We start from the raw sequence: 24650 nt of genomic DNA on the forward strand, positions 1-24650 counted from the left end.
CGCCCGGGGCGGGGCCTGGGCGGGCGGCCGCGGCCTTCTCCCGCGCGGGGACCCTGCGCCCCGCCCCCCGCCCAGGCCCCGCCCCCGCCGGGCCCCGCCCGGGCCCCGCCCCCGCCGCCCGGCCGCCCCCGCGGTTGGCTGGCGGCGGAGTGGGCGTGGCCGAGGCCGAGGCGGGCTCTAGGACCCGCCGGAGCCCCGCGGACGTCACCGAGCGGCGTCCGGGCCGCGGGTTGAGCGGGAGGCGCGAGTGTCCGGCCGGGGGCTCCCCGCGGGGGCCGGGCCAGGCGTCCCCGGGGCCGCAGCCGGTACGCGGGCGGGGGGGCGGGCGGGCCGCCGCGCGGGGCCTTCCGGTCGGCGGGTCCGCCTCGCGCTCGTGGGCCTGCGCAGCCCGCCGGGCCCTCGGGGCCGAGCCCTCCCGCGAGCGCAGCTCCGGCCTTGCCCACCGGCGGGGGGCGCAGCCGCTGGCCTCGACCGGGACGCCGAGTGCCCGAGTGCCCCGGCGGAGGCGGCGGCCCCGCGACTGCCCGGACCGTGGCACTAGCCCCGCTCCCGCCCACCCTAGGTGACGGCCAGGATGACCACGCTCACGCGCCAGGACCTCAACTTCGGTCAAGGTGGGGAGGCGGGGCCTGCGGGCGGGGGCGGGGCCTGCAGCGATGGGGGCGGGGCCCGCAGTGATTGGGCGGGGCCTGCCGTGATGGGGCGGGGCCTGCAGCGATGGGGGCGGGGCCTGCGGGAGGGCCCGGGCCGGGCCGGGGGCCCCCCCCCCGAGCTCTCCCGCTTCTGTGCCCCCCAGTGGTGGCCGACGTGCTCTGCGAGTTCCTGGAGGTGGCCGTGCACCTCATCCTCTACGTGCGCGAGGTGTACCCCGTGGGCATCTTCCAGAAGCGTAAGAAGTACAACGTGCCGGTGCAGGTGAGTCTCCACGCCGCGGCCTGGGCCACCGGGTCATCCCCGAACCCCAAAGTGGGTAGAGGGTGGATGGTGAACCCTCCTCCCACTCCCCAGCGGCCTGGCCTTGCCTTCCGGTCCCCAGCCCACCCGACGGCCTCCTGCCCCTCCTGCCTGGACTTTTCTTTCCATCCCCTCGGACCTGGGAGTTCCCCTTGCCCCAGTTAGGGACCAGGCCCTGGGGGTCAGACTTGCCCCTGGGGCATGGTCGAAGTTTGAAAGGGCTCCTGAGGTTGGTGAATGGTTCCTCTATAAACCGCAGGGACCTTCTCTCTACCATCGATGCTATGGGTGGTTTTAGGTTAAAAGGCAGACAAAGCAGTAACATGTGCTCCCCCCCCCCCCCCCCCGCACCCGCCCACTCACTAGAAGTGCAGGCCCTTTAGGCTCTAAGTAAACATTAGAATAATTCAGTGGCCCCGATGCTGGGAGGTGGTGGGAGCTTGAAGGGTATTCAGGGAAAAGGAAAAAAGAATAGCATTTACCGAGCACCTTGTGTCCTGGGACCTTATCTCACTTTGTCTCAACAAGATCTTCCACAGATGAAGTAAAGCTCAGAGAGGTTAAGAGATTTGCCTGAGAACACATAGCTCTTAGTTTCAGCACGCAGTTTTTAAAAATTGATTTAATTTCTGGATCCCTTCCCTGGGAGAAACGCCTGCATGCCCAAATACACACAACTTAGGGACTTTGGCCCCTGGAGGAGCCCACGGAGCCCACATTAGAAACGCCCACCACTATATTAAGTGCTAATGTTGAACTAAATCCTCGTCTTCTAACTTCTCCCTCTCCCTGGATCATTTGCAGTTCTTAGCTCCATGATGGGAAGTCAGGGTCTTGGGCGGGGAGCCCCAGGGAGCTGCTGGCCTCTCCCCCTGGGCTCCCGGAGGGGTGGCAGGGGGCTTCCCCGTTGGTGCCTTGGGCCTCACCAGCCGTCTTGGGGTTGTGTGCAGATGTCCTGCCACCCGGAGCTGAACCAGTATATCCAGGACACCCTGCACTGTGTCAAGCCCCTCCTGGAGAAGGTGAGGGCACCAAGTCCCCCAGCCTCCCTGCCCCCAGTCTGCTCCTCCTGCACTGCAGGACGCGGTGATGCTGGGACCGTGCGGGGTCCCCATGCTCCGCACCCAAAAGCCTGTTTCCTGTACCCTGGAGACCAGCCTTGCCCAGGGACAGACCCCAGGGCAGGGGGGCCCTGGTTCCTGGAGTTGGCCAAGTGGCACTTGCCCCGGAGGGTTCTGGATTTTTCCCACATCTCTTTCTCTCCCTGCCCTCCAGTTCTGCTAGGCTTGTTCCCTCAGGGTTTCCTCCTTGTTTTGTCCTGCCCCTAAGAGGTACCCCCATGGGGCCCAGGCATCCCCTCCCCTCTTGGTCTGTACCCAGCAGGGGTGCCTACCTGAACTTCTCAGGGGCCCTCAGCCTGGAAGCCGAGCGGCGCTGTGAGTGTGCCCTCCCATCCTTCCTGGGCAGGGCGGTGGTGGCGGTGGGTGGGCTACCCCGTTCTGGAGTAGGGGGTTCCTGCCCTTGCAGAATGATGTGGAGAAAGTGGTGGTGGTAATTTTGGACAAAGAGCACCGCCCGGTGGAGAAATTCGTCTTTGAAATCACCCAGCCTCCACTGCTGTCCATCAGGTAAGCGGCCTCTCCCTGGGGTCCTGGCTGGCTGCTGGGAGGCCCTGAAACAGCCCTGGCGCTCACCCCGTTAGGGCGCTCACCCCGTGAGGGCGGCGTCCTCAGGTTCCTACTGGGCTGCCCCACGCCTCTTTTCCTTCCTGCCTCTTAGGGCCCCTGTGAAAGCCCACCTCCTCCGGGAAGCGGGTAAAGAGGAGAGTGACGAGGCAGGCCATCCTCACAGGGCCTGTTAGGGCCGAGGCACGGCCGGCCGCCAGGGGGTCTCCATGTAACCCGAGGTGTCCACACTGGAAATCCATAGTATCGCTGACTGGCTGGTTCTGGCCAGGGTCCCCCAGCAGGTGGCACAGCCAGGACACAGACCCAGTTTCCTGACTTCCCAGTCACACATCCAGCCCACAGTCAACCAGAAGCTGACCCTGGGCCCTGTGTCGGCGGGTCAGCGGCCGGCTTCACGGGGTGAGGTCAGGGCACCGGAATCGCCCGCTTGCTGTGTGGCCTCGGGCAAGCCCTTCCTCTCCTTGGCCCTTTCCAGGCTTCTTGGGGTGTGCGGAGGCTTGGGCTGCGGCCTGGTTGTCAGGCTGGGCTCCCTGTGGCCTGGTCTCCAGGTGATTTTACGTGTTGCAGACAAGGGAGGTAGCCGGGCCCCCAGGAGCGCACGCACTCAGACACAGAGGAGGCTCTGCCCCCAGGGCCGATTGCCTGCTGGTGAGGGGTGCCGCTGTGATGGGAGACCCTCCTTTTCCCCTCCAGCTCAGATTCCCTGCTGTCTCACGTGGAGCAGCTGCTCCGAGCCTTCATCCTGAAGATCAGCGTCTGTGATGCGGTCCTGGACCACAACCCCCCAGGTGTGCTCACCCCCCGCCCTCGTCCCGGGCGTTTCCGTGGCTCCTGTGGCTTGGTCTGCATTCAGGTCCCTGCTCAGCTGCAGCAAGCCGCCTCTCTTCCTTCCTGCCTTTTAGAACCTCTGGAAGCCCACCTCCTCCAGGAAGCTACCCTGACTCCTCCCTGGGTTGTCTCCCAGCTGACTGTGCTGCCTGGCCCTCGGCTCACAGTCTTCCCCTCTGGGCACTGCCAAGCCAGCTCGGGAGGGGGGAGCCCTGACCAGCGGCAGGCAGGAAGTGGCCCAGCCTTGACCAAACTCTTGCCTCTTCAGGCTGTACCTTCACAGTCTTAGTGCACACGAGAGAGGCTGCCACTCGCAACATGGAGAAGATTCAGGTCATCAAGGTGAGATGAGAGAGGTCTGGGAAGGTGGGCAGGAGACAGCTGGCGGGCTCTGGAAACCAGGGGCCCGAGCTCGGAGTGGGCGGGGATGTTGCCGCCGTTAGGGCAGCGCCTGGCATCCAGCGGGTTTAGCTGTGTGTTAACCGGGTGGCCACAGGCTCGCCGTGCCCCGCCTGGGCCCTCAGCAGAGGGGGTGGCGCCGTGCCTGCGGCAGCCGGCCCAGCACAGCTCCCAAGAGGCGGGGGGCTCTGCCCACCAGTTTCGCAGCTGGTGCTGGGGGCTTGTTAAACCACTTGGGTTCCCAGCCCAGCTCGGACCCGAGACCCGGCCTCGCCGGTGGAGGACCCGGCAGTCCGCAGAGCTGGGACCTCCCCAGTGATTCTGCGGCTCCCTGCAGCCTGAGGACCCCAGCTCTGGGCGGGGGGCAGCAGCGTGAGCACAGGCCACTCCCGGCCTAGCCCCGTCCACCTCCCGACCTCGGTCCCCTCTCTAGGACTTTCCCTGGATCCTGGCAGATGAGCAGGACGTCCACATGCACGACCCCCGGCTGATACCACTGAAAACCATGACGTCTGACATTTTAAAGGTGAGCCGTACCGCAGGTGTGTTGAGGCCTTGCTGGAGGCCTGTGGCTCGAGGCTTGGAGATGACCAGGGAATGCCCGGGCTAAGGCCCAAACCCCGTTCTCTTACCGGGTGGCTGCGCCATACAGCCCCAGCCGCGGGCGGAGCTGCGTGCCAGGGGCCAGGGGGTGCCGTCCTCCACTGGCCGTCCTCCTGACCCCGGCTCTTTACTCCTGTCCCCTAGATGCAGCTCTACGTGGAAGAGCGAGCTCATAAAAGCAGCTGAGGGTGTGAGTGGCCCCGGCAGGGATGCTGCAACGGCTGGACGTCGCCGGAGCCCCAGCCTAGGGCAGTGCTGCGGGGCCACCCTGGTTTCAAGTGCTCTTACTGCCTCGGGGTATGGACCGGCCCCCCTCCAGCGCGGCGGGCTCAGGTCTGGCTGCCTTCGTGGACGGATTCGCCCCAGGAGGGCAGGGACGATGCTCGGACCTGGATTCCTTATCTTAGCTCCTGTGGTCTGGCCGGTCAACACGGTCTGTCTCAAACACTGTGCTGTGAGTGGTTTCAATAAAGGGCGCCAAGGGCCGAGCTGGGCTGTCCCCAACCAGAGCGGGGAGCGCAGGAGCAGCCGCTGGCGGGGGGGAGGGGCTGCTTCGCCGCCGCAGTGCCAGGGCCTCCCGCCACCAGACCCAACCCCACACTGGTCTTACTGAAAACGTTTATTGTCACAAAATGTCAGAGTACGTGACGGAGTTACCGCCAACTGGTGGGTTTGCTCCAGGCTGGAAGTGGGGCAGCAGCTCCCCAGCAGGGCCTTGCGCCCAGCGCAGCCTCAGTGGAGGGCACTGCTGCGGGTGGTTTGGTCCAGACACAGGACGGAGGAGTGGCTAGCAGACACTGTCAGTGGAGATGAAGCGAGGAGGGCAAGCGGGCGGCCCTCTCCCGGCCCTGTGTGTGCTCGGGCTGAGCGGGGAACCGGGCCGGGTCCCCGGTCACCTTAGGGCCAATGACGATGCTGCTGTTGGTGACGCGGGGCCCGTACCAGCCCGCCCAGAACTGCGTGTCCTGGCCTCCGTGCTGGAAGAGGATGTGGCGGACGCCGGGGGGGTAATCGGAGAAAGTGTGCGAGACCTGGCAGGAGGGCAGGGGAAGAAGTGATCGTCAGGGCTGGGGAGGGCACAGGTGGGGCGGCAGCTCCACTGGGGAGGAGCAGGGAGGCCGGGAGGCGGGGGCTCCAGGCCTCGGTTTCCTGCCGTCCTGGCCCCGGAGAAGTGGGTGGTGAGGGGCAAGCAGGTGAGGCCTCACCTCCGTCCACTTGGCGCTGTTCCACTGATCGACGGTCACAGGTGGGGGCTCGAAGGAGGCCAGGACGATGTAGTCGGCGGAGGCCAGCTGCACTCGGATGTGGTAGGTACAGCCACAGTCGGCTCTGGCCGCGAACCTGAGGGAAGGGGGGGCTCAGGACTGCGCGCCCCAGACGGAAGGCGGCCCTGGAGGCAGGCCGCTCACCCACAAACTGGAGCCCTGAGGCGGACCGTCCTGCCCTGCCCGAGGCCCAGCTGACTTCCCAGCTCTCCGGGCCCTCCTGTGTCCCTGGGGTAAGCAGTGTGCGGGGCCGCGTCGGGGCCGAGTGGCAACTCCTTTGGGTGTCCAGTGAAGACGTCCCCTTAACAAAGCAAAAGGCTCTCCACAGAGATAAAGGCCTGGGCAGTGGGAGCTGTGTCCCTGGACCTTGTACTGGATCAGACTGGGGATTCCGTGGGAGATTCTAGGGGTGGCCTGTGTGATGGGGCTGGTACAGGGCCCACCTTGTGCTCAGTCCTGCTGTCCACACCCCTGTAGCTCTGCGCACTCCTCAAACCCCACCCCCTGCCTTAGAATGGTGGCCCTGGGGCCCCACGGGGATTGGGGTCCTGCTTCTGCTGTGGGCCACGCCAGAACCTTGTACAGCTCTGGCACAGAGCAGGAGCCTGGGAAGGAGCAGAGGGCTGCACAGAGAAGGGGCAGGGGAGGCAGGCGCAGAAGGCCTGTGAGCAAGGTCCAGGGCGGCTGGGTCCGGGTGTCTCTGGTGCTCTAGCATCAATTTGTGACAATTTATCTATAGGCCTCAGTCTCCCCATCTATAAACTGGAATTAACACATGCTGATGCAGGAAGGCCAGGAGGTGTGAGCGGGCCGAGGGCTGGCTGGCGGCAGGGGCATGTGGGTGCGGGGCCAGGTGGGCCGGCCGCCGGGGCAGCCCCACCCTAGGACTTGGCTGGGCAGAGTGGGCGCAGCCTGTCGGTGCTCCCGGGAAGATGAGGGGACGATGCAGAGCGTGGCCGGCCCCACTCACCAGTCCTTAACCACAATTTCAGGCCGGACCGTGTCTAGCAGCTCCTCCCAGTAGCCCTCGGCCTTGAGGTCCACCAGCTGGGACTTGAGGCACATCCTGTGGAGCAAAAGGAAAGGCTTACGCTCCCAGGTGTCCTTGGCATGGCTGGCCCAGCACTGTCCCCTGACTCTGCAGGACTGCTGCCCCTGCTGGTGCTGGCCTACGGGAAACACGCACTTGTGTGGCGGCCTGTGGTCTAGTTCCATGAACTCGTGTTCCTAGAGGAGGAACCTGCAGACCCCCCCGACTTGCCCTAATCACCCAGGGGCTCTCGGCCCTTATTCTTCACCCCCCACTGCTATGAATCTCGGCCACCGAGTTCTCCTGCTCTAAGAAGTGAGAGACTCTGAGCCTGTCCGGGAACCACCTTCCACCTTCCTCGAGCTGCACAGACAGGCCCTCGCTCTGGCCTGAGATTTGGCAAGAGTTGTCCCAACCCTCTTCCCCTCCACACTGCAGCCCGGTGGTTTATCTTACTCATAAGATGTGACAAAGTACTTCTTGACTTTGGAGTCAGGAAAATCTGTCCCGTGGTCTCCAGGGAGGCTCTCCACCTTCCATTCGTCTCCCCCATTGCAGTCAATTTGCCAGGACTTCATATCCTCTAGGGAGAAGCAGAAGCCGAGGTCAGAGCCCCGTGTAAAGATGCGGCCGGGTCCTCCCCGCCTGGGCTGGGCTTGCTCACGCTCACATCTCAAGGCGTGTACCCCAGCTGGGCCTCGGGGCGCCCGACAGAGTGCCCTTCCTCCCAACACGTTTCCACCTGTGCCGCCGTCACGTGTGGTCTGGGGCTTCCTCCCTCCCACCCTGTCCCTGACTGGCCTGACTCCTAGCATGAGGCTGGTGGGGGGGGGGCGGCGGGAGAGCATTACCAAAAGGCTAAACTAGCATTTCCTTCCTTTTACGTTGCTGAGGGGCTCCGGGAAACACCGAAGTTTCAGTTCTCAAAACGCAGTTATGAGGGGCCGGTGATGACGCTTCTGTCCTTAACGACAAGTCTGTTTGTCCCAGTGCAAACCACTCACTTGACTGCCATCTCCCCTGACACCCTAACTCTAGCTGAGATCTGAAGGGCCCCAAAGACTGATTCACCGGCTTGCCGCTGGGTCACGGGGACCCCCTCTGCCCAGCGCGGGAGGGCTAACCGACAGTGGGCATCCTGGGCTGGCGGCACACAGTAACCCTGTATTCTCACTGGGCTGGCCTGGCAGGTCCCGTCTCCCCCTTCAGGCTGAGACAGGAGGACCTTAAAAAAGCCCAGCGGTGTTTCTCTACCCCGGCTTTCCAGAACAATCGCCGAGGGAGCTTTTCCCAATTGGTCCTGTGCTCTACTAGGAGCCGGCACCCACTCCCCAGGCCCCGCGGCCTGCTGCCAGTAGAGAACGAGAGGAGTGACCCAGAAATCCAGGAGTGGGGCTGTGCCGAGCAGAGGCGAAGGAGAGACCTAAGCTAGACAGCTGCCAGCCCAAGCCCAGCATGATCAGGGCTGCAGGTGGGCTCTGGGGAGCTGTGAGCTGAGCTGGCAGCCCAGCGGGGCAGCTTCTGAGTGGGATCTGGGGCAGGCAGAGAGATGGAGCGTGTGAGCCACTATCTCTGGGGCCTCCGAGGGGCCCGAGCGCCTGCATCAGGACCAGACCCTGGCAACTGGCCGGTTCTGGATCTTTGGGTGGGACGCTCATCCTGGGTCCCCATCTATAAAATGGAGCCAACCCTACTTATTTGGCCAACTCCTGGGGTCCTCGTGAGGATCAGGAGAGAAAATCGACAGGAGAGGGATTCTCAGTGTACACACTGTGCTTGCACTGATTGTTGCTGAAGCCCCAACGTGAAGTTTGGTGCCTGGTGTATAGTAGGTGCTCAATGAAAGGAGAAAAAAAAAAAACCCTGGCAAGTACAAGAGAACATTAAAAGCTAAACAGAGACTTCAAATGATGTGCATGCAGTCACATCTGGAATTCCTCATTTCCTTCCTCTGGGTCACGGGGACAGTGGGAGGGAATGACCTTTGTGAACCCCGCAGCCAGTGAAGTCCAGGGCCTGGCACGGGGGAAGCCCTCTACGCACGTCAGGAAGCTTGGACCATGCTGGAGCAGGGGGGGGAGGTGAACGAGCAGTTGGTTCGTTCATTCCACAAACATTTTTCGAGCACGGGCTATGTGAAGGCGTCACTGGGGACATTGGGCAGAGTGGCGAGCAAGACCCATTAGGCCCCTGGACCTTGGAGCTTGTGGCAAAGAAACAGCCCCGCCGCCCCGAGCGAGAGCAGAGGCTCGCAGGTTCTGACAGTGCCGTAGAGGTACTGAGCAGGGCGGACGGGACAGAGGTGCGGGCGCGACAGAGGTGCGGGCGCATGGTGCTGAGGCGGGGGACCGGGGCGGGCGTCCGGTAGGTGCTAGGGGTGTGCGAGAACACCCCAGATAGTGTGGGAACCCCAGGGGCGGAGGCCCTGAGCTTCAGGAAAGGGAGGGAGGCAGCCCTGGGCGGCCCCCAGCCCACCTTCAGCACACGGGTTGCGCAGGAGGTTCCGGCGGAGACTGCACAGAAAGAAGAAGATCTTCCAGTCGGCCACAGGCTGGTCCCAGTCCTCGGTGATGAAGCCCTCCCGCAGGCACTTGCGCTTCCAGAGGGTCACCAGGTCAATGAGGTCCCGCCAGAGGCTGCAGACCGGGCGGCAGCGCAGCAGCAGCTGGCGGGCGGGGATGTGCGTGAACACCTCCAGCAGGATGCTCTCGGGCAGCTCGTTGATGCTGACCAGGGCCATGGCGGGGGCGGGCGGGGCGCACACAGGCCTGTGGGGGCAACTGGTTATGACCCCGACCCGGGACCTGGGACGCAGGACCCAGGGGCTCCTCATCCTCTTTTGCTTTGTGAAACAAGAGGGGTTTGAGCACCTTTCCAGGACTTAGTAGGCTGCAAAAATGTGGAGTGGTCACCGTTACGTGCATTTGAAAACATGTGATAAACATTAAGAAGGACTTTAGGAGCTAATATCTAAAGAGGCCCTCTCCCAGTAAGAAAATGATTGCTAAATTTTAAGTTGTTGGGCCCAGTGAGCTGGCCCCTGTCTGCGGCCCCTGCAGGAGGTCGTGGTGACGTTCTTTTAGTGCTGGCAACTCAGCGTTAGTCTGGGGATGTACTAACTAACGGCTTTAGGGTGTCGGTCACGGCTTCCCTAAGGGGTGGGGCTAGTGCTGGCGACCGCATTCCTCTCCCAGGTCGCGCACTTTGGCCTGGAAGCCCGATGTGATGAAACTCCCTCCTGGGGAGCACCTCCGCCTCCGTCCTGGCTGGGGCATCAGGCCAGGGCCCACTCCCAACTGCTCAGACACCGCACAACAGATTGAGGGACCCTGAGCAAGGCTGCCCGGGCTTGGACCCCCGGCCTGCGTGGCTAGCGGGCGAGAGAGGCCAGGCCTCCCAGCCTCCGCAGGGCCCGGAGGACCGAGCCGGTGCAGGTAAAGCTCTCCGCCCGGGGCCGGCGGGGAGGTGCCGCGGAGCGTCAGGGCTTGGGCTTCCCTCCCAGCAGCTGTGGCCGCCGCCGCCAAGAACACCGGGTTTTGGAGATTCCCGCAGGGCCAGCAGCGGAGCCCTGCCCCGGGGAGCCCTGCCCCGCTAGCCGGGTCACTGAGGGCCCCGGTGGGGGTGGGGGGGCAGCCCCGTCCCTCACGGGCCTCGTCGGCCCCGCACCGGCTCCAGGACACGTCTCGTGTCGCACGGAGCCTCGGCCAAGGCTCGCGGGGCTCGCGGGGCTCTGGAGGCCTCGGGCCGGGCGCGCCTCCCCGACACGGCCCCGGCGGCAGTGCTGATGCGAAGGGTCCGAGCGGCCCGGGCCCCCGCGCTCTCAGGAGGAACCGCAGCCGCCTCCAGGGTCCGGGCCGCCGGGTGTGCGGCGCGGCGCCTCCCGACACCCCCGGGGCCCCGTCGCTGGGCGGGGCAGAGGCGACCGGGAGGACCGGCCCCGCCCGCCCGGTCCCGCGCGCACCTGGTCACCCACATCCGCCCCCTGCTTTCCGCCGCTCGGGGGGCCGGGGCGAGGCGGGCGGGGCTGCCGTGTGCGGCCCGAGGCCCCGCGGGCACCGTCCCCGCGCCCACGTCTCAGTTCCGGGCTGAGCGCGCCCATTTCTCAAACGCGGAAGCTGAGGCCCGGGGAAGCGCGGTGCCGCCCAGGGCCCGCGGGCGTCGCTGCCCGGAGGTCCCGACCCGCCCGGCCGGCGCCCCCCCGCGAGGTGCGGCCCGCGTCGCTCCCCGGCCGCGCTCCCCCGAGTCGGGGCCAGAGCCCGGCCCCGCCCCGCCCCGCCCCGGCCGCCGCCGCCGCCCCGGAGGCCCCGCCCCGCCCCGCCCCGCCGCCCCGGGGCCGCGCCGCGCCCGTCCCCCGGCTGGGCCGCCACCTGGACGCGGGCTCCGCGCCCCACGGGACCGGAGCTCGGGGTCCGCCTGGGGCCTGCGGCCTCCGCTGCGCTGCCGGCTGTCGGGCCCCGCCCCGCGTCACGCGCCGCGCTCCGGGCCCGCCCCCGGCCCCGCCTCCCCGGCCCCGCCCCCGGGTCCGCTCGCCCCGCCCCCGCCTCCCGGCACCGCCCCCCGCCCCCGGGCCCTCTCGCCCCGCCCCCGCCTCCCCGGCCCCGCCCCCCGGGCCCGCTCGCCCGGCCCCCGCCTCCCGGCCCCGCCCCCGGGCCCGATCGCCCCGCCCCCCGCCAACCCGTGCCCCGCCCCGCCTCCCGGCCCCGCCCCCGTGCCCGCTCGCCCCTGCCCCGCCCCCCGGGCCCGCTCGCCCCGCCCCGGAAGTCCAGCGTCTCCCGCCGCCGCCGCGGGGACCCCGTAGCCTGAACCTGTCTCCCCTGCGGGGGCCCCGCCTCCCTCGGGGGATTCCCAGCCTTCTCCTCGCCGAGCCTCCACCTCTGCGCAGCCCACGCGGGACTCTTCACCAGTTCCTTCGCTGTGCGGAGGCGTGCGGGCCTCCCGTCCTACCCCCCCTCCCCTCCCGTGCTAAACCCCCGCAGCTCCCCTCCCCTCCCACCCCCTACCCCTCCCCTGCCCTCCCACCTACCTCTCCCCTCCCACCTCTCCCCTCCCCTCCCACCCCTCCCCTCCCCTCCCACCCCCTACCCCTCCCCTGCCCTCCCACCTACCTCTCCCTCCCACCTCTCCCCTCCCCTCCCACCTCTCCCCTCCCCTCCCACCCCCTACCCCTCCCCTCCCTTCCCAGCCCCCCACCTCTCCAGGCCCTTCCTAACCCCCCATTACTCGCCACTTCCCCCCACCCCACCCCCACCCCACGGAGATTACTGAAACTCTGGGCTGGATCCTGGCTTTTACCTTCATGAGGGCATGACCTCAGGTAGGGCTCAGTTTACTCAAAGGTGAAAACTTCTCTGCGTTTTTTAATTTAATTTTTTAAAATTTTTATTTATCTACAATAGTCACACAGAGAGAGAGAGAGAGAGGGGGGGGCAGAGACACAGGCAGAGAGAGAAGCAGGCTCCATGCACCGGGAGCCCGACGTGGGATTCGATCCCGGGTCTCCAGGATCACACCCTGGGCCAAAGGCAGGCGCCAAACCCCTGCGCCACCCAGGGATCCCTTCTCTGCGTTTTTGTCATTAATTCCTTTCTTCCCTCGACAAGTCATCAAGCACCTACGTGAGGCCACCACAAAGGGTCGTGCAGGCTGTGCACTGCGCAAGGGTGCCTGGCCCAGGCCACCTCGTTGACCCATCAGGGCTGCCCGTCCCCCAAGGGGGCCTTTTGCTAACTCGCCCTTAGGGCTAGGGAGTGGTGTCCCTGCCATGGCCGAGGCCCCCATCCAGGTACCATTGAGGTCATTGAGCACCTACTGTGTGCTACGAACCGTTCTCAATGCTTTGGCCTCAGCTAATGTCAGGGAAGCTCTTGGCAGAGTCAGACACCAGCGAGCAGTGCTGCGATGCACCGCACGTCAGCGTATTCGGGGGCCGCCTAGATACGCAGGCGCACCACCACCCCAGCCTTGCGGCCGGGCCTCCCGAGGGCTGCTGGGCGAGACGCTGGCCGCGGATTAAGGGGTCTGTACTAGGCCCTGGCCCTGCCGTAGTCTGGCTCCTGCGTGTCAGCCATTCCCCGTACCTTGGACAGAAGCCGCCCGGCTGTGCCTCCTGCAGGTGCAGGGCACGACTTCCCACGAACCTCGCCTTTCCTCCCAGAAACCACAGGGCACAGGTTGGGCTGGGAACACCTTTTATTTAGCTGCATGCAGCAGGGGCAGAATCAGAGCACTGCTTCCTTCCAGCAGCAGGGAGAGGCAGGGGTGCCCTCAGGCAGGGAGGGGGGGCTCTGGGGGTGGCGGTTCCAGGGCTGGGGGAGAGCATCCCAAGCCGCAGGGGAGCTGGCCGAGGCGTGGGGCCGACGGGTGGTCCTTGAAGGCCAGCCACTCACCTCACCCAGGGCTTCCGTGCCCCACTCCTAGAATCAGGGTCGAACCCTACCCCCCACACACCCTGGGTTACCATGCACAGGATTCCAGGGGTCTTTGGAGACCCAGCCCCCCCACGTGATGCCCATCTGACTTCTGGGACTTCCTGGACAGTGGGGTCAGTCCAGGCCTGAGCCTCATCCCCTGAGTCCCCTCTCTGAGCAGGCAGGCCGAGCAAGGAGCTTGGCGGTGACAGAATGGGACAGAAGACAGGCCGGCACAGCCCCCGTCTGCTCCCAGGTCCGTCGAGCCACACGGTCACCTCCCAGCGTCGGCGCCAGCCAGGGTGTCCTGACTGTCCCTGCTCTGAGGGTCCCCAGTGGAGACAGGGAGCGAGGGCCCCGGAGGGGAAGGCAGAGACACACGTCTGGGTCATCTAGGTGGGCACCTGAGCCTGAGGAGCACTCTGGGAGGAGCCCGCGAGAATACCTCGCACCTCCCCAACAACAGGGGCCCCGTTTCGTAGAGGGGCCCCCTGCCCTCATCCAGGTTGAGACCTTGGGCCTGGAGCACTGGCCCCCCGTGGCCTGTGAGGGCCACACAAACTGAGAGTCTCCATAAAATAGGCAACGGGGGGTCTAAGGTGAACTAGGAGGTCTGGGGGAGCCTGGTCCCCCTCCCCGTCCCTAACCCAGCCCTTCCCTGACAGCAGTCAGGGTGTGGGGGATCAGAGCTTGGGGGGCGTCAAGGCAGCGGGGGCCCGATGGTGATGCTGCTGTTGGTGACCCTCGGGCCGTACCAGCCGGCCCAGTAGTGAGTGTCCACGCCGCCGTGCTGAAACCAGATGTAGCGGACGCCGGGCGGGTAGTTGGAGAACGTGTGAGAGACCTGGGTGGGGACAGGGGGAGGGCGTGAGAGAGGTCAGGGGGCAAGGAAGGGGCCAAGGTCTCACTGCCAGACCAGGAATCGGCAGATCTGAGTTCTCGTCCGAACCCTGTGGTTTTGGGCAAGCTACTTCCCCTCTCTGCCTCAGTTTCCTCATCTGTAAAATGGAGCACAATCTTCCCAGGGGCACTCCACAGGATGGCCCAAGTGCAGCTCAAAGGCACTGAAGGGAACTCTGCAAGCTGCCAAAAGATGTCCGATTACGGTCATCGCTGGGCACGCGTGGCTATTTAAGTTGCAATTCATTAAAATCGGATAAAATTAAAAATTTAGTTCCTCAGTCACAGCAAACACTGGCTCGTATTCCAGTGTTCCATGGTCGCACGGGGCCGTCGACTACCGTACTGCACAGATGCAGACACAGACCGTTTCTAGCACTGGTCAGATCCGCAAACTATGGCCTAGGGGCCCACTGCCTGTTTTTGTAAATAAAGTTTTATTGGAACACAGCCAGGTCCATAAAACTGCGTTCGCTGCACAACAGCAGCGTCGAAGAGGAGTCACGGTGACAGAGACAGCTCGGCCGGCAAGGCCTAAAATACTTGCTTCCGGCCCGTTAAGAAAACGTTTGCCGCCCCCCGGTCTAGAGAGTAGTCAGAGCCGACGTTCGTGACCAGGAACGGTCAACCGTCTCGGACGTGGCTTTACCAGCGTCTTTTCCCGGGTGAGAAGCAGCAGAGCTGGGATGTGAACCCAGGCCTGTGACTGCAGTCTCGGCCATGGGCGATATGCCACCTGCCCTCTCCCTGGCCCACACACCTCCCTCCACTTGGCATCGCTCTTCTGCTGGATGGTTGCCGGGTCTGGCTGGAAGGTCCCCAGGGGTGCGTGTGCTGACGACAGGAGCTGAACGCACAGCTGGTACTTGGACCCGCAGTCCGGCCTGGCTGCGAACCTGCGGGCAGAGGGAGGGCCCATCAGGGCCTGGGAGATGGGGGGCGGGGTGGGGCGCCTGAGTGGCAGGCCCCCCTCCCCCAGACCCTCGCCCCAGGCACTCACCAGTCCTTGACCTCGATGTCCGGCCGTGTGGTGTCCATCAGCTCCTCCCAATACCCTTCGGCCTTGAGGTCCACCACCTGGGACTTGAGGCAGGTGCTAGGGGCGGGCAGAAGAGTGGGAGGGGCTGGGGCTCAGCATTAGGGCACTGGGGCGGGGGTGGGGGGTGGGGGAGAGGGCTAGGACTGCCCTTCCCAGAGAGGAGACCCTGGGGTGAAGTGACTTGGGTTTCCCCCCCACCCCAAGACTTCCCCAGCCTTGGATCTTACTAATAAGAAGTCACGAAGTATTTCTTGACCTGGTCATTGGGGAATTCCTTCCTCTGGTCTCCAGAGAGATCCTCCACCTTCCACTCATCACCTCCATTCACGTCCAGGCTCCAGAATTCAAAGCCCTCTGGGCAGAAAGCAGAATTCACATCACAGGGACGCCCCCCCAGGGGTCTCTTTCTAGCCGGTGCCCCTTTCCCCCCTGGATCCTCTCCCTGGATCTCAGCAGCTGGCCTCAAGCCTCAAGCTGTGGGACACTGCAGGTCAGCGGGGGCTGCCTCCTATCAGGTGCTTCCTGTGTGCCCAGCACCACGCTAAGTGGTTTGCACTGGGAATCCCAAGACACGAGCCATGGGAACGACCAGACCCCTCTGTCAGAGAACGCTGTGACGCCAGCGAGCCAGATCTGGGGCTGGTGGCTCTACCAACACTGGGCCGCGTGACCTTAGATAAGGTGCTTTCCCTCTCTGAGCCTGGGTCGTGTCCTCTGTGACCTGGAGTTAAGAACAACAAGAGCTGGCAAGCTTTTTCTGTAAAGGACCAACATATTTTAGGTTTTGTGGGCTACCTACTATCTCTTTTGCAGTCTTTTTTTTTATTTTTTTTTTTTATTTTATTTTTTTTTTAATTTTTTATTTATTTATGATAGTCACAGAGAGAGAAAGAGAGGCAGAGACACAGGCAGAGAGAGAAGCAGGCTCCATGCACCGGGAGCCCGATGTGGGAATCAATCCCGGGTCTCCAGGATCGCGCCCTGGGCCAAAGGCAGGCGCCAAACCGCTGCGCCACCCAGGGATCCCTTTTTATTTTTTTTTAAATAACCATTTAAAACTCCCAAAACTACTTTTAGTTCCTGGGCCAGATTTGGCTCATGGACCATCGTGTGCCAACTGCTGGTCAAGAACATGGCTGTTGGGGAGTCAAGTGAGGCAGGCATCTGAAAGCTCTGGACAGCTTGGAGTCATTTCATTACCACTGGCTCCAGGATTGGGCACACAATGGGGAATGAGGCTCCCAAACCATCCCAATGTTGAGCCGAGGAGTTACAACACGGTAAGGGAAAAACGGGGGGTCTAGACGATGTAGAGGATTTACCTGTTGTTGTAATATGCTGGAAAGAAGACTGGATCCCTCATTCTTCCATAAGTAAAATCCCCTTTCCACTCTGGGGGAGTCCTAGTGAGCTTAGCCCTGGAGTCTGGGAAGCAGGCCAACAAAATATGGCTCTGACTTCCTGGTCTTGTGTCTTGGGCACACGTAGTCCCAACTGGACAACAGTCCCTCTCCCACAAAAGGTCACTGGGGAAATAATCTTAAGGATGGATTACAAAAATGCCACTCTTGGCTTCAGTTTGCCCATCTGAAAAACGGGAACGCTAGCAGCACCTACCTCTTAGGATTACTGTGAGAGGATTAAAGGCGTTAAACCATCCCAAGTGCCTGGCTCATAGTGAATGCATAGTGAAAGTCAGCTGCTATGGTGACAGTGTATGCGCCGGGGGCATACGCCAGACCCACTGCGCACCCCACCTTCAGCACATGGGTTGTGCAGCAGGTTCCTGTGGAGGCTGCGTAGGAAGTAGAAGATCTTCCAGTCGGCCACAGGCTGGTCCCAGTCCTCGGTGATGAAGCCCTCCCGCAGGCACTTGCGCTTCCAGAGGGTCACCAGGTCGATGAGGTCCCGCCAGAGGCTGCAGACCGGGCGGCAGCGCAGCAGCAGCTGGCGGGCGGGGATGTGCGTGAACAGCTCCAGCAGGATGCTCTCGGGCAGCTCGTTGATGTTCCCCACGGCCATGGCGCGTGGCTTCTGGACGCCCCCCTGTGGTTATTGGAAAGCTCCACTAGACACGGGCGCCTCCCCAGAGCTGAGCGTGTGCAGCCGCCCAGGGTGGAGGGTGGAGGACGTCCCCATCCCCATCCCGGCGCTGCCTTTACTACCTCGGGGAAATTCACAGCGCCTCTGCGAGGTTTCCTCCTCTGTAAAATGGGACCAAGAGGGGGTACTGAAACGGTTCAAGTGATGTGACACAGCAGATGCTCGATAAAAGGTGATTGATTTGGGGGCATCTGCCTTGGGCTCAGATCATGATCCCAGGGACTTGGGATGGAGCCTCAAACCGTGCTCCCTGCTCAGCGGGGAGTCTGCTTCTCCCTCTGCCTCTGCTCCTGCTCTCTCTCTCTCTTGCTCACTCTCGCTCAAATAAATAAAACTTTTTTTTTAAGGTGATTGATTTTACTGTCACCTCACAACAGCCCCTAAAGGATGCTAAGGAGGCCCAGAGGAGTGCGAATACCTGCCCAAGGTCACCCAGACGGGGGCAGAGGACGGAAAGACTCTTCTGTGACTCTAGGGCGAGCCGCTTCCGATAGGCCAGGCTTTAGAGCGTCAGTGACAATGCGCAGTCCCCGGAACCGTCCTGCAAGTCCTCAAACGGAGGAGGGAGAGGGGCTGAGGCTGGAGGCAGGGGGGCCACCGCCACCGGCTCTGACGCAGGTCCTAAGAGCTCAGCGACCTTCTCAAGGCCGCAGAGTAAACGACCCGCACAGCCGGGATGGGACAGGGGTGGGCGATGGGGAAAGGCCCTTCCTGCGCTCCGACCTCCGTGCCGGGACCCCCGCGCACCTGCGGCCTCGCACCTCGCGTTGTGGCTTTAAATGCCCTCCCGCCCCAGCCGGGGATCGGACCCCTGAGCATGCAGTAGCGACCCCAGCCCGGGCTCTCGGCCGCGCCGCGCTGCCCTCCGAGGCCTGGGCCTTGTCCGCGCCGGGCCTCCCTCCCGCAGCGCCCGGAAACCCCCGCGCCCCCCGCGCCCACTCCCCACCGTCACCTGCGCTCGGCCGCGGCTGCGCGGTCCGGCTCCGGCGTGGGGCTGAGCGGGCCTCGGCCTGCGGAGCTGGAGCGTGCGCCCAGCCCCCGCCCCCAGGCCCCGCCTCGCCCCCGCCCCCGCCCGGCCCCGCCCCGGCCCCGCCCCCGCCCGCCGGCCCCGCCCCGGCCCCGCCCCCGCGCCGCGTCCCCCACCGGGACGTAGGAAAATTACCTGGGGGGGGCGCGTGGAGGAGCCTCGGTCCCGTCCCTCCCTCCTCCGGGCTGCGCGCCCCGCACCCCCCGCCCGACCCAGACTCGCGGCCCCTCGCCTCCCCCCGCGGCGCCCCTGGAGCGAGCTCCCAGATCGGACCCTCCAGTCCCGTTAAAAGACCCGAGTCTCGACCTCTCCCGGCCTCCCGGGTCCGCCGAGGAGCCCGCGGGCTCGGCTGGGGCCGCCGCTCCCGACTGCGGGGCGGCCCGGCGCGGGGCCAGAGGCGGGGCGGGGCGGGGGCGCGGGCGCGGGCCTTTAAGAGGCGCGGCCCGCGGGGCCCGACCGAGACGCGGGCAGCGCCTGGACTCGCCGCCGCCGCGGGACTCGGGCGGCCCCGCAGCCCGCAGCGCTCGGCCCCTCCTCTCCAGGCCGCCCTCCGCAGCGATGGACGGGGACGGTGAACCAGGTAGCGGCCGCCAGCCCGACGCGCTCGCCCCGCCCGGGAGGGGCCGCCCGCTGCGGAGACGGGGCACGGGGAGCCGGGGGGGCCCGACGCGGGCGCCGCACACTGTCCCCCGCGCAGAGCACGGTCCCCCGTGCGGCCGGGCCTGCAGAGTGCCAGGCTCCCGGGTCCTGTTGGGGGGGGGCAGAGGAGTATCCGCGGTCTGGTGCCCGCCTCTCCGCTTCCTGGGGGGCCGCTGGGTCGCGGCTGGGGTGACCTGCGATGACCTGGGATGCAGAAGGCTCTAAGCCTCTTTCTTCCATCAACTTCTCTCATTTGCCAGCTGGGGCCCTTGAGTTGTCTGTATCCCCACGATTTCTTGGGGCTCCTGGCCTCTCCCCACCCCACCCCAGTCGTCCTCCTGGGCTCCCCTGTCTGCTAGGGCTGCTCTCCAGCTGGGTGGCCGTCTCGGAGAGTTGGGGCACGGCGGTCGCCTATGCTCAGGGCCCTCTGAGACTGCCCAGTCATCTCGTCTGGCACCCAAGACCCCCTCGCCCCAGCTCTTGAACTCCCTGCTGAGTCTGTAGGGTTGCCTGCTGAGTCAGGGTGGGAACAAGACCTGCCTGCACATTCCCTCACCCCTGCCCCAGCGGGCCCAGCCGAGACTGGGTGGTGAGAGTGGGCCCTGCTTGGAGGAGGCCTCAGGAAACCCTGAGGTACGCTCAGGTGGCCAAGCCTCTCACCTCCAGCCCTGAAACTCCCTGCTCCCTATCTGTGACCCCCTTGCCACACCCTCTACAGGGCCCCAGCGTGGGCTCCTGCGTTTTCCCAGGGCTCAGCTATTCCCTGGACTCCAGGGCCCAACGCAGGTGAGTGAGTCAGCCTGGGAGGCAGCTTCCAGGGCCCAGATAACTTTCCGACAGCAACAATGTGGGGAGTTGTGTGTGCTGGAAAGGGGTGGGGGGGCCTGTAATCAGATCTGGGGCCTGGAGTGCCAGGCCTGAGGCCAGGAGAGGGGACTGGGCAAGGTGCACCTTTCGGGGGAGCATCAGGTGTCCACCAGGGCCAGGGCAGGGCAGGGCAGGGGGAGGGGTGGCGAGGTGAGGATACTGGGCCCAGCTCCCCAGAGAGCTGCGGGCAGCAGGACAAGCAGGTGATGTGGCTTCGGGGCCTGGCGTTTCCCTCTGTGCACACCCATTGTGCTCCGGTGTGACTTGGGGGAAGCTAGTAGGCCTCTCTGGGCCTCAGTTTACTCTTTGCAAAAGAGAAAGGAAGGAAGAAAGCTAATAATGAAGGAAAGTGCGATGCTCGGTTAGATTCACTGAAAGTTTATGAGGACGGACTGCTCACTCTGGGCTCCGAAGAAGAGGTAAACCCTGCTTCAGCTTGAGGGTCTCACCGTGGGAGGGGGAGAAAATGCTGCATGTGGGGAGGGAGGTAAAGCACTGCAGGCCCGGGGTCCTGGCAGCACCCAGACTTGGGTCTGGCCCTGGTCCGTTCCATCCCTTACTGCTCAGCCTGTTTTTACCGCCGCCTGGGCTTTCCAGGCTGCAGCCCGGACCCCTGCCCCCCATCCTAGGTCTGAGAGCCCTGGCCTTCCCCCTCACCCGGAGTGGCCCCATCTCCCCGCCACCGTGTCCTCCTCCTCCAGAGACACTGTGCACTCAGGATCCGCTTACTCAAGCTTCTGAGGGCCCGGCTGAGGCCGGCCAGGTTTCAGGACACAGTCCAGCCCACGGCTCCTGACATCCGTCCACCTCCTTGCAATTTATCGTGCCCTGGCCCCTCCTCGGGGATCGGAGCCTCAGCGCTGTGGGAATGGCCTGGCACCCTGATCACTCCCCTTTCATCGGAGGGCGAGGAAACCGAGGAAACGGAGGGCTGGGATGGGAAAAGAAGGGAGTGAGAGGATCTTCCTTCCTGCAGGACTCACTACGTCTCCCCGTTCCGTCTCCCAGTTCTTTCTATGAGCCCCCTCGTCACACGGCTGTGCTCCCTTCCTTTCAGGCCTCAGATCCCCACGGCCCTGCCCTCGTACTAGCAGTGTAACCTCGTCAAAATCAAAATCCTAGCGGAGCCGCCAAAGTCAGCACATTATTTCATTGAGGGCATGGTGGTTAATGGCGGCCCTGGAGCCGGACTGCCTGGGTTCAAGTCCAGGCCCCGACCACGCATTCGCTGTGTGATCCTGGGTTGGTATCACCTCCCTGTGCCTCGGCTGCCCCACCAACAGCCGCGCCTGGAACAACCTCGGGGAGATGCCATAAGGATTTGGAGTAAAGAAGCCGCTTAGAACAATGCCTAGCTCTTGCTTAATGCCCAGTAAACATTAGCTGCTGACAGCGTGCCAGGGAGGGTTCCAGATGCCAGGCACCGGGATGCAGCAGTGAGTGTCCCGGACCCAGTTCCGGTGCTCTTGCCCTCAGTCTAGTCCCCAGAGAGGTGTCTACAAGCCAACCCGCGCCCTAGGACAAGAGCTAGGAAGGACGGGAGCTCCACAGTGAGAAGCTGTGGTGGTAGGAAGCCCAGGAGCACTCCCCAGAGGAGGCAGGGGAGCGGGGGTGTCGGGCCCTGCAGGGATGTGTGATACAGGGATGGACGCGCTCACAGTCACACTGTCGGTTGCCGCTGTCCGCTCGGGTTTTGCGGGCCGCAGGGACCACCGAGGCCTCTGGGGCCACTGCGGGCCTGGCCTCCCCGGGCCTCTCCCACTGGGCCCCAGTCCCCCCTGGGCACCAGTCTCTGGACGCAGGAGCTGCGCGAGGGTGCGTGGGGGGCAGATACCCGACACATGGGGGTTCTCAGGCTTGGGGGGGACAGTCTGAGCCGAGCCACCCCCACCCCCGCCTGCAGAGAGCGTGAGCCAGCCGGAGGAGGAGGTGAGCCCGGAGGGGCAGCCGGAGGAGGCGGAGGCGGCGAGCGGCGGGGAGGAGCGGCCCGAGGCGGAGGCGGAGGCGGAGGCGGGGGCGGCCGCGCACCTGGACGAGCTGCCCGAGCCGCTGCTGCTGCGCGTCCTGGCGGAGCTGCCGGCCGCCCAGCTGGTGCAGGCCTGCCGCCTGGTGTGCCTGCGCTGGAAGGAGCTGGTGGACGGCGGCCCTCTCTGGCTGCTCAAGTGCCAGCAGGAGGGGCTGGTGCCCGAGGGCGGCGCGGAGGGCGAGCGCGACCACTGGCAGCAGTTCTACTTCCTGAGCAAGCGGCGGCGCAACCTGCTGCGCAATCCGTGCGGGGAAGGTGAGGGGCCGCCCGCTCCCGGGACCCTTGTGCACCGCGGCCCAGCAAGCCTGCCCCCCCCCCCCCACGGCTAAACCAGGGGAGAGCGCGGCCCCACGCCCCGCGGAGCGCCCCCAGCAAACGCGTCCCCGCTGTTGCGCTCTGGCCGCCTGCGCCCTGGGGGCCCCCTTCCTGGGTCCTTCCACCCTGGGCGAGCTGGGGCGACAAAGGCCCTGTGGCCGACGCCCCCAGGAGGGAGAGAGACTCTGGGGGAAGGACAGGAGTGCCCCCAGCCTGCGCGCACCTGCGCGCACCGTGACCTGCGCGCCCCCACCTTGCGAGTACCGCCTCCCCCTGCCCCCCAGGTGTAGGAGCAAGAGCAGCCCCTCCGCAGCCGCCGCAGGGCGTGGGTGACCAGGGTGGGGCTGTCGTGTTCCCACAGAGGACCTGGAGGGCTGGTGCGACGTGGAGCACGGCGGGGACGGCTGGAGGGTGGAGGAGCTGCCCGGAGACTGTGGGGTGGAGTTCATCCACGATGAGAGCGTCAAGAAGTACTTCGCCTCCTCCTTTGAGTAAGCAGAGGGGGGATGGAGGGCCGAGGGGGGAGAAGGGCCTGCTCTCCCTCCTAACTCCAGTTCCCCAGGTGGTGTCGCAAAGCGCAGGTCATCGACCTGCAGGCCGAGGGCTACTGGGAGGAGCTGCTGGACACCACTCAGCCTGCGATCGTGGCGAAGGACTGGTGAGCGGCCGGGGATGGGGATGGGCCAGGGCCGTGGGGAAAGGGGGGACGGGGAGGAGGGGGCAACATGGAGCCGCCCCCTGCCCCAGGGGCCACGGCCTCCTGCCTGGAGCGGCTGTGGTCCCGGGATGCCCGGGATTGCAAGAGAAGGTGGAAACGCACCTCCCCTCCGGACTCTTAGGTGCTGGCAATTAAAAAAAGCAGAACGTGTCACCGCGAACTGCCTTTTAGCCTCCAAAGTTGGGTCTGGCCCACCCGGGGTGTCGTCCTTGGGTTTGGGCCTGGGCGAGTCCTTGCTCTCTCTGGCCTCAGTTTCCTTATCTGTCAGCCGGGGATGTGGGCGGAACCCACGGGGCGGGGTGGGGCAGAGAGGAGAGCCGGGGCAGGCCGGGCCGCAGTGGCGGCCACTCGCTCCTTCCCTGGGGCAGGTACTCGGGCCGCAGCGACGCGGGCTGCCTGTACGAGCTCACGGTGAGGCTGCTGTCGGAGCACGAGGACGTGCTGGCCGAGTTCAGCAGCGGCCAGGTGGCTGTGCCCCCCGACGACGACGACGGGGGCTGGGTGCAGGTGAGCCCGCGGCTGGGGGCGGGGCCTGGGGCGAGGGGCGGCACCCACCCAGGCTGAGATCCCGGCGGGCTAGTGCACCGGGGTGGGTGGCCCGGGGAGGCCCCAGGGCCCTAAGCTGACCCTCCTGCCTCGGCCTCAGATCTCCCACACCTTCACCGACTACGGGCCCGGCGTCCGCTTCGTCCGCTTCGAGCACGGGGGCCAGGACTCAGTCTACTGGAAGGGCTGGTTCGGGGCTCGGGTGACCAACAGCAGCGTGTGGGTGGAGCCCTGAGCCACCCTGTCTCCGACCTCGGCCGCCCCGGAGGGCCAGAGGCTGGGGTTACTTAGGCCTTAGCTGGTAGCATCCTCATCTGCCCCACCTGCACCCCCACCTGCACCCCCACCTACTCCTCTCCCGCCCTATCGTCCAGCCCCACACCCGGAAGGAGCGGTTGTGTTGGCATCTATCTGCATCTGGAAAATAAGATGGGGGAGGGTATGGGCCTGGGCTGGGCCCACCGCTGGATCCCCTGCACCTAGCACAGTGCCTGCCACAAAGTGGGTGCCTAATAAATATTATTTGTCCAAGGAAGGAACGAATGAACAAACGGATGAGCGAACCCCGCTCCCTTTGCATCCTTCTCTGTCTCCCGAGGGCCCCGGGCCCAGCCTGGAAAAATACTTGGTGGGGCTCCAACTGCTCTGGTTTCCAGGGGCCCTTGGGCCGGTGCAGAGCCAGCCAGGCCCGGGCGGGCCGGACAAAGGCTGGGATTGTGAGGGCGAGGAGTGGGGAGCTGGGCCTGGCGCCTGACTGACACCCAAGCTGCCCAGAGGCCAGAACAGGGTGTGTGTGTGGGGGTTGCCCTCCAGACCTCTCTTGATCCCCTCCAGTTCCTTTCTGAGGGCAGGATGGGCGGGGCAGCACCTCACCGGGAATACAAATTCCCCCGGGCCCAGGGATGGATGCCAGCGCCGGGGTGGGGATGGGGAGATGGGCAGGGCGGCTGGGGGAGCAACCTGGTGCCCTCTCAGTTCACGCGCACCTCATGCTGTCCTTGCGGGCCCGGTGTTGGACTGAACGGGAGTCATCAGCATCAGGTGTCTGATGGTTTCCAAGCCCTGCCCAGAGGCTGGCCCCTAGCACCGCTTGAGGCAGAAGGGGCAAGGGTGGGGTGCCAGGGAGTTTTTTTGCCCCCCCCCCCCCAGCAGCTCTCAAACCCAGTCCTTCCCCAGGACCCTCAGCTGCTGGTCCCCGGACGGTGGGAGTGAGGGGGGCCTCCACACACTGTTGCTCTCCTCTCAGAAATGGTGAGGAATGACATTGCCGAGGCCCCCTCCAGCTCTCCTTTGGTT

General features: G+C 65.0%; 4 protein-coding genes across 11 annotated transcripts; 2 read left to right on the plus strand and 2 right to left on the minus strand.

Annotated features, from left to right (window-relative positions):
- Positions 1 to 201: 201 nt before the first annotated feature.
- On the plus strand, positions 202 to 4922 carry MAD2L2 (mitotic arrest deficient 2 like 2). The gene is made up of 9 exons (XM_038532018.1): positions 202 to 305; positions 563 to 614; positions 797 to 915; positions 1905 to 1976; positions 2482 to 2582; positions 3336 to 3430; positions 3739 to 3812; positions 4303 to 4395; positions 4617 to 4922. Exons 2-9 carry the CDS (start codon positions 575 to 577, stop codon positions 4656 to 4658), a joined length of 636 nt encoding a protein of 211 aa, XP_038387946.1. The 5' UTR covers positions 202 to 305; positions 563 to 574; the 3' UTR covers positions 4659 to 4922.
- Positions 4923 to 5073: 151 nt separating this feature from the next.
- FBXO6 (F-box protein 6) lies at positions 5074 to 11237 on the minus strand. Its single transcript, XM_038532017.1, has 6 exons — positions 11135 to 11237; positions 9243 to 9535; positions 7224 to 7350; positions 6708 to 6803; positions 5678 to 5813; positions 5074 to 5503 (listed from the first exon to the last, which is right to left on the minus strand). Exons 2-6 carry the CDS (start codon positions 9505 to 9507, stop codon positions 5273 to 5275), a joined length of 855 nt encoding a protein of 284 aa, XP_038387945.1. The 5' UTR covers positions 9508 to 9535; positions 11135 to 11237; the 3' UTR covers positions 5074 to 5272.
- A 1701-nt stretch (positions 11238 to 12938) lies between these two features.
- On the minus strand, positions 12939 to 18425 carry FBXO44 (F-box protein 44). 7 transcript variants are annotated; one of them, XM_038532025.1, is made up of 7 exons: positions 18169 to 18286; positions 17635 to 17757; positions 16871 to 17159; positions 15370 to 15467; positions 15075 to 15170; positions 14835 to 14970; positions 12939 to 14018 (listed from the first exon to the last, which is right to left on the minus strand). In XM_038532025.1, exons 3-7 carry the CDS (start codon positions 17133 to 17135, stop codon positions 13858 to 13860), a joined length of 756 nt encoding a protein of 251 aa, XP_038387953.1. In that variant the 5' UTR covers positions 17136 to 17159; positions 17635 to 17757; positions 18169 to 18286; the 3' UTR covers positions 12939 to 13857. The 7 variants fall into 7 exon arrangements, with proteins under 7 accessions (XP_038387953.1, XP_038387952.1, XP_038387949.1 ...); XM_038532024.1 differs by having other exon boundaries at positions 15341 to 15467; XM_038532021.1 differs by lacking the exons at positions 12939 to 14018; positions 18169 to 18286 and adding an exon at positions 18379 to 18425 and having other exon boundaries at positions 14493 to 14970; positions 15341 to 15467.
- A 268-nt stretch (positions 18426 to 18693) lies between these two features.
- Positions 18694 to 23917, plus strand: FBXO2 (F-box protein 2). Of its 2 annotated transcripts, none has more exons than XM_038532027.1 (6): positions 18694 to 18823; positions 21653 to 22030; positions 22452 to 22581; positions 22653 to 22748; positions 23177 to 23315; positions 23455 to 23917. In XM_038532027.1, the coding sequence occupies exons 1-6, from the start codon at positions 18802 to 18804 to the stop codon at positions 23587 to 23589; spliced, it is 900 nt and encodes a 299-aa protein (XP_038387955.1). In that variant the 5' UTR covers positions 18694 to 18801; the 3' UTR covers positions 23590 to 23917. The 2 variants fall into 2 exon arrangements, with proteins under 2 accessions (XP_038387955.1, XP_038387954.1); XM_038532026.1 differs by lacking the exon at positions 18694 to 18823 and adding an exon at positions 19879 to 20991.
- The last annotated feature ends 733 nt before the right edge of the window (positions 23918 to 24650 follow it).

The sequence above is a fragment of the Canis lupus genome, chromosome 2, assembly GCF_011100685.1.
Source record: "Canis lupus familiaris isolate Mischka breed German Shepherd chromosome 2, alternate assembly UU_Cfam_GSD_1.0, whole genome shotgun sequence".
NCBI lineage: Eukaryota > Metazoa > Chordata > Mammalia > Carnivora > Canidae > Canis > Canis lupus.

Bases quoted from the DNA above. Each gene is read 5' to 3' on its own strand.
- MAD2L2 (XM_038532018.1), top strand. From the start codon at position 575: ATGACCACGCTCACGCGCCAGGACCTCAACTTCGGTCAAG. The intron at 615-796 runs GTGGGGAGGCGG...TGTGCCCCCCAG, and splicing joins GGACCTCAACTTCGGTCAAG to TGGTGGCCGACGTGCTCTGC. The intron at 4,396-4,616 runs GTGAGCCGTACC...CCTGTCCCCTAG, and splicing joins TGACGTCTGACATTTTAAAG to ATGCAGCTCTACGTGGAAGA.
- FBXO6 (XM_038532017.1), bottom strand. From the start codon at position 9,507: ATGGCCCTGGTCAGCATCAACGAGCTGCCCGAGAGCATCCTGCTGGAG. The intron at 7,351-9,242 runs GTGGGCTGGGGG...GCTTCTCCCTAG, and splicing joins GCGCAACCCGTGTGCTGAAG to AGGATATGAAGTCCTGGCAA. The intron at 5,504-5,677 runs GTGAGGCCTCAC...CCCTCCTGCCAG, and splicing joins ACAGCGCCAAGTGGACGGAG to GTCTCGCACACTTTCTCCGA.
- FBXO44 (XM_038532021.1), bottom strand. From the start codon at position 17,135: ATGGCCGTGGGGAACATCAACGAGCTGCCCGAGAGCATCCTGCTGGAG. The intron at 15,171-15,340 runs GTAAGATCCAAG...GCCCGCCCCTAG, and splicing joins TACTTCGTGACTTCTTATTA to CACCTGCCTCAAGTCCCAGG. The intron at 14,971-15,074 runs GTGAGTGCCTGG...CTCTGCCCGCAG, and splicing joins GACATCGAGGTCAAGGACTG to GTTCGCAGCCAGGCCGGACT.
- FBXO2 (XM_038532026.1), top strand. From the start codon at position 20,910: ATGGTGGTTAATGGCGGCCCTGGAGCCGGACTGCCTGGGTTCAAGTCC. The intron at 22,582-22,652 runs GTAAGCAGAGGG...CCAGTTCCCCAG, and splicing joins TACTTCGCCTCCTCCTTTGA to GTGGTGTCGCAAAGCGCAGG. The intron at 23,316-23,454 runs GTGAGCCCGCGG...CCTCGGCCTCAG, and splicing joins ACGACGGGGGCTGGGTGCAG to ATCTCCCACACCTTCACCGA.